The 12,245-nt window shown below is 43.6% G+C and overlaps 1 protein-coding gene across 2 annotated transcripts in view; it reads right to left on the bottom strand.

Moving 5' to 3' along the window:
- slc25a40 (solute carrier family 25 member 40) overlaps nt 1–12,245 on the bottom strand; it is a 97,028-nt gene that overhangs the window by 37,188 nt on the left and 47,595 nt on the right. For both annotated transcript variants that reach the window (XM_072508637.1, XM_072508636.1), the window contains exon 6: nt 2,584–2,708. In XM_072508637.1, the coding sequence (XP_072364738.1) occupies nt 2,584–2,708 (125 nt within the window). The remainder of the gene's footprint in view (nt 1–2,583; nt 2,709–12,245) is intronic.

Raw genomic sequence — 12,245 nt, 5'->3', positions numbered from 1 at the left:
TATTACCTCCACACCCCTTTTCCTACCTACGTCGTTGGTACCAATGTGCACCACGACTTCTGGCTGCTCCCCCTTAAGGACCCTGAAGACACGATCCGAGACATCCCTGGCATCCGGGAGGCAACATACCTTCCGGGAGTCTCGCTCGCGACCACAGAATCTCCTATCTATTCCGCTAACCATTGAATCTCCTACTACTATTGCTTTTCTATTCTCCCCCCTTCCCTTCTGAGCCCCAGAGCCAGACTCAGTGCCAGAGACCTGGATGCTAGGGCCTTCCCCTGGAAGGTCATCCCCCCCAACAGCATCCAAAACGTATACGTGTTTTGAAGGGGAACGGCCACGAGGGATCCCTGCACTGTCTGCCTGTTTGTTTTCTTTCCCCTGACTGTAACCCAGCTACTCTTGTCCTGTACCTTGGGTGTGGTTACCTCCCTGTAACTCTTCTCTATCACCCCCTCTGCCTCCCGGATGATCCGAAGTTCATCCAGCTCCAGCCACAGTTCCCTAACACGGTCTCTGAGGAGCTGGAGTTGGGTGCACTTCCCGCAGGTATAGTCAGCGGGGACACCAGTGGTATCCCTCACCACCCACATCCTACAGGAGCATGCAACTGGCCTTGCCTCCATCCCCTTACCTTACAGAATATAGCTGTCCTGTGGACCAACCGGACCTCCGCCCTCCGACTCTGCTCCCAGTCAGCTGCACTCTCTGTAAACTCCTGGCTCTCTTTTCGCTCTTTGTGGAAATGTAGGAAACAAAATGAAAGGAGCACCTTACTCCCTCCTCACCTAACTCCCTCAATCACCAAACTCTCACTATAGCACCCAAATGCACCAAATTCAGCACTCTCCCTCAATCACCAAACTCTCACTATAGCACTCAAATGCACCAAATTCAGCACTCAGTGCAAACAAAGTCTGCACTGTAGGGGATCACTTTTATACTGTGAATCTAGCCTAATCCAATTAACTAATTAACAAGCTCCAGCTGCAGGTACCTACAAGTAGAACTTTTGTTTAAAGCTGATTGAAAATTCACCTTCTTCTAAATCAAACAGCAACTTTTAAGTTAATTAACTAAATAAAAGAAAGACTAGACTTTAGATAAAAATGAAGCCTTATACTACCTCAAGTCACCAAACTCTCACTGTAGCACTCAAATGCACCAAATTCAGCACTCAGTTGGGTTGTGGGGGCAAAACCCACGTAGACATGGGAAGAATGTACAAACAGAGTGACCCAGAGCCGGGATCGAACCTGGGACCTCGGCGCAATGAGGCAGCAGTGCCAACCACTGCGCCACCGTTCTACCCTACTGTTTAGGTTGCCACGGGTTTATTTGACAGATTTTTTTTTTTTTAAATCATTAAATCATAACTTCACTGACTGGGCCAGCATTTATTGCCTATCCCTAATTGCCCTTCAACTGAGCTGTTTACTTGGCCATTTAGTAGTCAACCTCACTGCTGTGGATCTGGAGTCACATGTAGGCCAGACCAGGTGAACATGGCAGATTTCCTTCTCTAAAATGACATTGGTGAATCTGACAGGTTTTTACGGCAATCAACAATGGTTTCAGAGTCATCAATGAACCTCTGGTTCCAGATTATTATTGAATTAAAACTTCACCATCTGCCATGGTGGGATTTGAACATGGGTCACCAAAGCATTGCTTTGGGCATCTGGATTACTAGTTCAGTGACAATACTACTTTGCCACCGCGTGCCCTGAACCCATTATGAATTGTTGCCCGAGTTCCAAAAGCTGCCTCAGATCGGGGCCATTTCTTATTTTGATGACAGTTTTAATAGATTACTGAAGGATTGTCTGTATTTGATGTGGTAAGCGAATATGTATTTATTTGCTTTTGCATCAGACTGACCATTTCAGCGGATTTAGATTTTTTGAATGGCTTTAAATGAGAGTTTCTTTGCAGCATGAAATGTGCTTTAGCCTTGCTGCACCAGTTTTCTGAATGTTAAATTATGGCATGAAGGTTCAATTTAGCTGGTTAACCTCCTGTACCAGAACAGCACCAGAAGCATGCACAATGCAATATTATTTCAGGTACTTGAGAGGCATTCCTGCTGTCAGCTTAAAATAATGCTGATAAAAGGTCAAATGCCAGTTTCAAAATATCTTTCACAAATCAGTCAAAAGGAATAGGCAGAGCTTATATAGTGAACATTTTTTTCAGTTCTGCAGTGGTCTTAAAAAGGACGGCTGGAAACCAGCAAAAACTAGGCACGTTTTGACTTTCAAACTTCATAAAACCTACTTGAACGTGGAGACAAAAAAGTTTGCCATCTGACCGCCTTCATCTAAGGCCCACTACTGGAGGACCTGAAAACATCTGGCAGGTGGATTTGTAATTGGTTGTTCAGCAGTTGGTCAGGCATCATAAAAATACAAAGTTGCTCTGTCCAGCCAAATTAATCCTAATGCTGATTTACGAAGCAACATGGATACTGAAAACAATGCTAGAATCAGATGTTTGCCAGTCACTACCCTGTTATCTTAGGTAGAACCCTGATGCAGGTTAACAAAAATTTAGTAACATTCACATATAATTAAAACTTACCACGAGCTGAAGCTCCGGCTATCAATGGAATATAGATGCCATCATATTCCAACTGGTACTTCAAAAAGGCTCGTAATTGATCATAACAAGTGAAATATATAACTGTTGCAGGCACCGCCATTATTCTGCAAGATAATTATATATTGTGAAAAAGAATTAACCAGGCTGATTTTAAGTGTGCCAATGTAATATTGCTATTACTTTTTCTTTATATTGTGGTGATCTTAAAATATACAAGTATGGTACCTTAAATTAGCTATAAAGGTACAACATTTTAAAGTTAAAGACCACTAGAGTCTTTGTACTGAGACAGCACTGTCAGGTTCTATTATGAAGTAACTAACTGTTAAATGAGATGCTAATAGGAGTCAACAGGTGAAAAAAGTAGCAGAGCACATCAAAGATTGGAAAGATTCTCTCCCAAAGCACTAAAGGATTAGACAATTAGATTTGTGGGCTCTACCCACAAGACACTGAGGAATAAATGAGTCTGTATTACACCTGATACTTACTGTTGTTCCTTGATAAATGGAGTCTGCAACATGGTTGTGATATTTTGCAGAGTTCAGTCGGAAAGTGGTTTCACCCTGAAGAATTATCTAACTGCATGATGCAGGTTCACTGATGGAACTTGCTGGTTAGAATTTTGCTTTACACCAACAAAAAAATAAACAAAATAAATAACTTTGAGAATAAGACACTGGGAAAAAAAGTATCGGAATTATTTTGAAATTAGTTGTAAAAACCTTGAGTTATCCAGTGAGTGATGAAAGGGTTAAAACTCTTCTGTATCGATCTGTATTACATGGACAAGCTGCTTAGCTGAAGTTGTTAGCTACAGGAAGTATGCCAAAGAACACATCTCCCTGGTGATGGGGGGGGGGGGTCAGAAATAAATAAGCCTGCAGATAGTCTTTATCAAGATAACAAGGGAACAATGGAGGGTCTTTTCAGCGATATCAAGCTGTCTGGCAGGAGACATAAATATCCAGAACCGTTATTGAATAGGCTATTTTTACCTCGGGAAATGGATGATAAGTCAGAAGAGTCAGACAAGTAGGTGAGCGATAGCCACATCTTGATAATGGGGAGCTGGTGATAAATATTTGCAAAACAACATATGCCTTTGTATTTATTGGGTAGTTTAATTAAGCATGTAGACCTTTGATGTGATTGGTTAATTATTCTCATATACTATGCAGGATGTAAACCTTTTTAAAAAAAATTTAGAGTACCCAATTCTTTTATTCCAATTCAGGGCCAATTTAGCATGGCCAATTCAACACGGACAGTGACCTGGAGCCGGGATGGAACCCGGATCTTCGGTGCCCTGAGGCAGCAGTGCTAACCACTGTGCCACCGTGCTGCCCTGCATGATGCAAACCTTGATGAGTTTGATAAAGTTTCCCATGGCAGTTTGATGGAAAAAGTGAAGTCGTATGGGGTTCAGGGTGTACTAGCTAGATGGATAAAGAACTGGCTGGGCAACAGGAATCAGAGAGTAGTGGTGGAAGGGAGTGTCTCAAAATGGAGAAAGGTGACTAGTGGTGTTCCACAGGGATCCGTGCATGGACCACTATTGTTTGTGATATACATGAATGATCTGGACGAAGGTATAGGTGGTTTGATTAGCAAGTTTGCAGATGATACTAAGATTGGTGGAGTTGCAGATAGCGAGGAGGACTGTCAGAGAATACAGCATAATATAAATAGATTGGAGAGTTGGGCAGAGAAATGGCAGATGGAGTTCAATCCAGGCCAATGCGAGGTGATGCATTTTGGAAAATCTAATTCAAGAGCGGACTATAGGTCAATGGAAGAGTCCTGGGGAAAATTGATGTACAGAGAGATCTGGGAGTTCAGGTCCATTGTACCCTGAAGGTGGCAATGCAGGTCGATAGAGTGGTCAAGAAGGCATACAGCATGCTTGCCTTCATCGGACGGGGTATTGAGTACAAGAGTCGGCAGGTCATGTTACAGTTGTATAGGACTTTGGTTAGGCCACATTTGGAATACTGTGTGCAGTTCTGGTCGCCATATTACCAGAAGGATGTGGATGCTTTAGAGAGGGTGCAGAGGAGGTTCACCAGGATGTTGCCTGGTATGGAGGGTGCTAGCTATGAAGAAAGGTTGAGTAGATTAGGATTGTTTTCGTTGGAAAGGCGGAGGTCGAGGGGGGACCTGATTGAGGTCTACAAAATTATGAGGTATGGACAGGGTGGATAGCAACAAGCTTTTTCCAAGAGTGGGGGTGTCAATTACAAGGGGTCATGATTTCAAGGTGAGAGGGGGAAAGTTTAAGGGAGATGTGCGTAGCAGGTTTTTTTACGCAGAGAGTGGTGGGTGCCTGGAATGCCTTGCCAGCGGAGGTGGTAGAGGCAGGCACAATAGCATCATTCAACATGCATCTAGACAGATATATGAACGGGCGGGGACCAGAGGGAAGTAGATCCTTGGAAAATAGAAGACAGGCTTAGATAAAGGATGTGGATCGGCGCGGCTGGGAGGGCCAAAGGGCCTGTTCCTGTGCTGTAATTTTCTTTGTTCTAATCGATAGTCATGAGTGGACAGGTAACTAGTAACAAGTGATTAGTATATGCCTATTTCCTGGATCTCAATGTGAAGTATAGTTGTCTGTACAGGACAAGAAGCAGAGTTGTCTGATGTGCGAGCTGCATATGCCACCAGCTTCGTTAGAACTGCAACAAACTCCATTCATAACGTGTTCATAACTCCAAGAGTCTTTGTCTGGTCTTTCATGAGCGTAAGGGAAAAGTACACTATAGTCGAATAGCTGTACAGTTTCCCCAATTACACTGGATATCTTTCTATCTCAGCTAAAAGTAAAGGTGCCCTCTAGACTAAAGCCTTCTGGATGGCTGTAAAGTTTGGCCATAAAATAATTCTTTGTATTTAAATTATTAAGTCAGATACTTAGAATTTGCTAAACTAGTTACAAACAATATAATCTTTATTATTATTGTCACAAGAAGGCTTACATTAACACTGCAATGTAGTTACTGTGAAAATCCTCTAGTCACCACAGTCCGGCGCCTGTTCTGAGGGAGAATTCAGAATGTCCAAATTACCTAACAACACGTCTTTCGAGATTTGTGGGAAGAAACCGGAGGAAACCCATGCAGACACGGAAAGAGCGTGCAGACTCCACACAGACAGTGACCTAAGCCGGGAATTGAACCTGTGACCCTGGTGCTGTGAAACAGTGCTAACCAATGCGCAGTTGTGCCGCCCATAAAGGAGGTTACAGATATTAGGAGCTCATCTTGTTTGCAAAGCACACCCAAAGCATCTTGGATGGATTGTCGTTGCATGTGTTCCTCATGATCCACATGGTAGCAATTATAACATTGCTAATTAGTGTTTGGCAGGTTTGTAGATAAGCGAGAAGTTTAAAACTCCAGAATGAACAATTAAAAATGGTGTGTTGAATCATAAGTGAATGGTCAAAAAATGATTCAGCCTTAAGCTGGAACTGTAGATTTAAGATTAGTCTCCTGATGAAGGCTTTTCTTTCTTCTTACTTAGAGAGCTTGCAGATTTCTACTATAGCTAGAATAGCTATATACATTTTCTGCTGTAGCAGAATGCATGATTTGTGCCTGTTTTGCCACTATATTGTGAAATAAGATCCAAGAAATTGAACAATTAAGGGCAGCACGGTAGCATTGTGGTTAGCACAATTGCTTCACAGCTCCAGGGACCTGGGTTCGATTCCCGGCTTGGGCCACTGTCTGTGCGGAGTCTTCACATTCTCCCCGTGTGTGCGTGGGTTTCCTCCGGGTGCTCCAGTCTCCTCCCACAGTCCAAAGATGTGTGGGTTAGGTGGATTGGCCATGCTAAATTGCCCTTAGTGTCCAAAATTGCCCTTAGTGTTGGGTGGGGTTACTGGGTTATGGGGATAGGGTGGAGGCGTGGACCTTGGGTGGGGTGCTCTTTCCAAGAGCTGGTGCAGACTTGATGGGCCGAATGGCTTCCTTATGCACTGTAAATTCTATGATAACTCACAATAACATTCCGCATGCCAAAGGGAATAATGACAGAAAGTGTTGTAAAACCGGGGTCTGTAAAAATCCAAGCTTTCCTTCACAATTTGTAGAGAATCAGGATTGAAAACATTAATTAATAGTACCTCTCTATTCTATCCTGCTAAAACTGCTCAAAATTCCAGGGTTATCCTGGAATGAAAACATAATGCTGGCTTTTCTCATCTGCAGACCATCTTTCTAAAATCTCTCTCCCCTGTCCCCTCTACCCTTATTCCACTCACCTCCAGCAAGTGATAACAGTTCAGAGATGTCTGTCACTAAGATTGAGACTATTGGATCAGTTGCCTGTCACATCCCTCCATTCCACTAGCCCGCCTGGCCAAACTGTAAAACTCCTTCTTCTGACTGGCCCCTCACATACTACACTCCCTAAACTTAAGGTCAACTTAGGTCCAGGCAATGCCTTCAGTTGCCCAGGCTCCCAAGCTCTTGAATTCCTGCTCGACAACTCTCATTCATCCTTTCAAGCAACCCTTAAAATCTTCCTCTTTGACCAGGCTTTTAGTCAATTGACCTAATAGGCTGACTTTTCACAGAGACAGGGTGATTTGAGAGGCCTTTTGAAATGGCAGTTGGGAGAGTGCCTATGCACCCCCCCCCCCACCCCCCATGGCCCTCTACCCCCATGCCAATGAATGCCTCCCAATCAACCCCAATCACCTTCAGACTGCACCCATACATGAAGTTATGGCACTTAAGCCTATTCACTCACCATACACTGTAGTGAACCAACAGACCTTAAGTGACAGTGGGATGGGGGTAACAAAAAAAGGGCTTTCACAGAGGAAGACAACAGTGGCAGCAACCTCAGCACGGCGAGTGAACGCAAAGAAAAATGGGAAGGAGAAACGAGCAATGGCCGATGCAGAGGGAACTACACAAAAGAATGTAAAAAGCATTAGGGGGCACCACTCCCAGGTGCCCCCCCACCCTAGTTACATGATCTGTAAAAAAGGAGAGAATGGAAGAGAGGGGAGGAAAGATCCCCCCCCCCACCCCGGTCCGGTTATATTTCCTAGATCCTATGTGTTTTGCTTTACAAGGTAATAAAAACATTTTTTTTTTTTAAATGGGCTTTAAAAAGTTCACAACTTTCTACTTTCTTATAAAAACTCATTTTTATTACACCCCAATCAAAGTGTCAATCATCCATACATTGGGGGCAGCACGGTGGCGCAGTGGTTAGCACTGCTGCTTCACAACGCTGAGGTCCCAGGTTCGATCCCGGTTCTGGGACACTGTCCGTGTGGAGTTTGCACAGTCTCCCCGTGTTTGCCTGGGTTTCGCCCCCACAACCCAAAGATGTACAGGCTAGGTGGATTGGCCACGCTAAATTGCCCCTTAATTGAAAAAAATGAATTGGGAACTCTAAATTTTTTTTAAAAGACAGCCAGCTAATCCTTTAATATAATCTGAGCTGTCAATCAAACTATGAACTTGGGCAGCACAGTGGCTAGCACTGCTGCCTCACTGCACCGAGTACCTGGCTTCGGTACTGGCCACGGGTCACTGCCCGTGTGGAGTTTGCATATTGTCCCCATGTCTTCATGGGTCCCACCCCTACGGCCAGGGATGTGCAGGGGATGTAAATTGCCCTTAATTGGAATCATTAAAAAAAAATTATGAACTTGCATGTCCCTATTGGGAAAATTGTAGATTGTGGAAAGTAGCCCAGCATTAATACCAATATAATGATAACCCCAATGGTAATATTGAACAGCTATTTTGTAACAACTAGAACAGGTTACTTTCAATTCCCAGTGACGCAACAGACTTTTTCCTAAAACAAAACAGGGGTTTTTTTTGGGGGGGGGGAAGAGAGAGAGAGAGAGAGAGAGAGAGAGAGAGAGAGAGAGAGAGAGAAAGAGTTTCACAGACCTTACCCAGCCCTCATGAACCTTTGAGTCTTCTCCATAAATGTGAGACTCTCACACCACAGACCATTGCTACAATGAAAATGGACTCTGTAGTTCAAACGGCCTGCCAAGTTTGGGTTTCCCTCAGTGAGCCTCGCCCCTTCCTTTCCTTTAGTCGGATATGATGGGGGGTTTGGGTGGGCGCATCCAGATCCGGGTCCCATCCACCATTTTTGAAGGTCTGTGGAGTCTCTATGATTGCAATAATCCTGTGTGTCAATATTTTTAATATGTTCAACCTAATCTTTGAATTGCAAATCTTACTGAACATCAGATTCAAATTCTCTTACGAGGAGAGTAGTTTTTCCTTATATAGAGGTATCACCTTTTGATGTAACAATGTAATGTAAAGACATGCTGATGGCCATGTAGTGCAAGTAAGAAAAAGACGTTCCAATGGCAGCATGTAGAAGGTCGTATTCATGGTAGCTCCCGCCAAGATCCTTTTTTTTTTTTTTTGCTCAGTTCCCAGGGGAAGTTGGTGGACAAATCTTACCCATCTAGGTGTATATAAGGCACTGGTCGACAAAAGTTGCAAAAAAGGCTGTTGAAAAGAAGGGTACGAGTGGTAGTCCTTTGATGGAGCCAGAGAGAGTGCGAAGCTCATTGGGCATTGGGAAGGACGATGGCGGAGATGACCTTGGTGGGTGTGGCCGCTCCCATCACAGTGGAAACACAGACTGGGATAATGGCACACAAATTCGAAAAACAATTTGAGAAACATTTTGAAAGGCAAGGAAGGGAGATGATGGAGACCCTCAAAAAGTCTATCTAGGAGGCGCTTGGCCCAATAAGGGAGAAGTTGGGAAAAACTTCAGAGAAAAGAAACTTCAGCGAAAGAACATGGAGAGGTGAAGTCTGGAGAGGGAATCTTGTTGCAGTATAGCAACCAAATTGCCTCGGTGGAAACCGAGATGTTGATGGTGGAGATGAGAAACATGAGCCTGAGGCCAAAGGTCGGGCACCCGGAGAACAGGTCAAAGAGACAAAGCCTCAGGATTGTGGGGCTGCTGGAGGGGGTGGAAGGCCCGAGGCCAACTGAATATTTTTCCCAGATGTTTGCAAAGCTGGTCGGGGGGAGGGGGAAACTCAGAAGACGATTCATCAATTATAGCCCAAGTGGAAATACTTGTGAGGAAATAAGCTATCCGTTATATTAGCTCTAATGGGAAACAATGTTAACAGTAGCTTAGAATGCACAATTTGACTTTCTTTTAAAAGGCTTTTGCGATGCCTAATGCAGCTATAAAGAGTGGAATATCTGACGTGTGCAATGTAGGCACCAAGAGTGACAGTAATCACAACTTAAGACTTTTCGAAAAAATGTTAATGTGCAATTTAAGAGGCAAGAGGATTCACTTTGTTTAAAAGACAGAATGAATACAGGTTAGGTATCAAGAGAAAGGTAGGCAGGCAGAGGTGAAGGATATTCAAAATAGCAACATGGATGAAATGCAAACACTGAAGATGATCGGAGAAATATTAATTACAATCAACAGTCTTATCAGAATCCAGAGAGAGAATTAACTATCTGCAGATATGGTAGAGATAAACATGAAGAACAGAAAGCAACAGAAATTGGTCTTTATTAAATCAATCAAAATTAGAATTAGAAGAGAAACACCATCTGAAAATAACATTGTCTTGAGGACAACTGACAATTGTACAAACACTGTAGGTTAGAAGAGGTTGGATAGGTAGAAGTCAAGACAGACACTTTTGGTCAGCAATTAGATACATCTGTTGGAGAAATGCATCAGTTGGATGAAAAACATCCTTTCTCAATAAAGTTATTTTTGCCAACTCTAATGATAGATATACAAAGGTTATGTGGGAAGACAAAGTTAATTCAAATTTCTTAAAGCAGTAGGTTTGAACACCGGAACGGACTCGAGACATAGCAAGCTTTTTTTAAAAATGTAAACGCAACAAAACTGCCAACCAAGGTCAGATAAAACTGCTTGCTCAAGTATTTGCTTTCATAGAATCATAGAATAGTACAGCACAGGACATATTCAGCCCATGGAGTCTGCTCTGGCAGTTTTGAAAGGCAATCTAGTTAGTGATGTTCTTTCCTCTATGTCCAGTTCTTGGAATTTTTTCCCCTTCAAGTATTTATCCAATCCCCTTTTGAAAGTGACCAAGTACATTTATTTTCACCACACGGTCAGGCAGTATATTCCAAATCCAAACCACTCATTGCAAAATAAAAATGTATTTTCCCCCTCAAATTGGCAATCACCATAAATCTGTTAGTATTCGGCCATCGACCCTTCAGCCACTGGAAACAATTTCTCTATGTAAACCCTTCATGATTTTAAATAATTTGGCTCGAAGGGCCAAAAGGCCTCCTCCTGCTCCTATCCTCTATTTATCTAAACAACTATTCAAGTAAATCTATTTGCTGAACCTCCAAAGACTTGATATCCTTCCTACAGCATGATGCCAGGAATTGGGCACAATATTAGAGCTGAGCGCAAACTATTGTTTAATGGAAATTTTGCAAAACTTCCTGGCTTTTCTATACCAGTGGCGCAATTTAGTTTGGCAACAGGGGATCTGTCCATTGGTTGGAAACCGATGGGAGCCCCATGTTGCCTGGTGCTATTTCAGTGCAGCATCAGGCCTCCAACTGAATTAAGCCTGAAGCAGGGTGAAAAACCTGCATCCAAAAGCTGCCGGCCAATCAGAAGTCAGTAGCTCTGCAATACTGGCAGAGCCACTGGAAGTGACAGCCACAGTCAGCATTGCACTGGGGCCAATGCAGAGAATTGGCAAGGACTCTCTGCAGTCAGCCAAGTGGGCGAGATGGGTTTCCAAGGAGGGTGGTGTCGTACTGGTCATGGGCGAGATCGACAAAAATAAAGTTAAGGGGTGGTTTCCTGTGGAAACCTCTCCCCCATTTCTCGGTGTTGGGTCCTTCAATCAAGCACAGAATACCTGAGAATTAAAGGGCACCCCCTCAAGCCCTCCTGGATGGCAAAACTGTGTGGTTGAATACCAGCAGTAGGGGTTCCTCAAGAACATAGAGAACAAGAGGCCACATAAGAATCTCAACTGGCCTCCAAGCAGGAAAGCTGTTTGCAAGCTTTCCAATCCCAGACTTCTTCAGAAAAAAAGCGGCAGGAACTCCACCCCATTGTCCCCACACCCAATCATGCCCTCCCCGCACCCCTCCCCCCCCCACCTCTGAACTCACCGATGGGGGTCGCCATTAAAATCTGCCTGTATGTCAATTTAGATTACAGATTAACAAAGCAGTTAATGGGCAATGTCACCAGGGTTCTGTTTTTTGAATAAAATTATACCACTTAGCTTGCATTCTACCCTCATGCGGCCTATCAAAATGACTGCTCTCACACTTAATTTAGAGTACCCAATTATTTTTTTCCAATTAAGAGGCATTTTAGTGTGGCTAATCCACCTACCTTCCACATCTTTGGGTTGTGGGGGTGAGACCCACGCAGACACGTGGAGAATGTGCAGACTCCTCACAGACAGTGACTCAGGGCCGGGATCGAAACCGGGTCCTCGGTGCTGTGAGGCAGCAGTGCTAACCACTGCACGACCATGCCACCCAGGTCTCATACCTCTGTGTTGATTTTCATCTGTATTTACAACAGCCCAATATCCTTTTGAAATCTATTACTAACTTCCCAAAATAATCCCAACCAAAATC

The sequence above is a fragment of the Scyliorhinus torazame genome, chromosome 6 (assembly GCF_047496885.1).
Source record: "Scyliorhinus torazame isolate Kashiwa2021f chromosome 6, sScyTor2.1, whole genome shotgun sequence".
In the NCBI taxonomy this organism is placed as follows: domain Eukaryota; kingdom Metazoa; phylum Chordata; class Chondrichthyes; order Carcharhiniformes; family Scyliorhinidae; genus Scyliorhinus; species Scyliorhinus torazame.
Note: the sequence above shows the minus strand (reverse complement) of the source record. Positions and strands in the feature narration are given on the sequence as shown.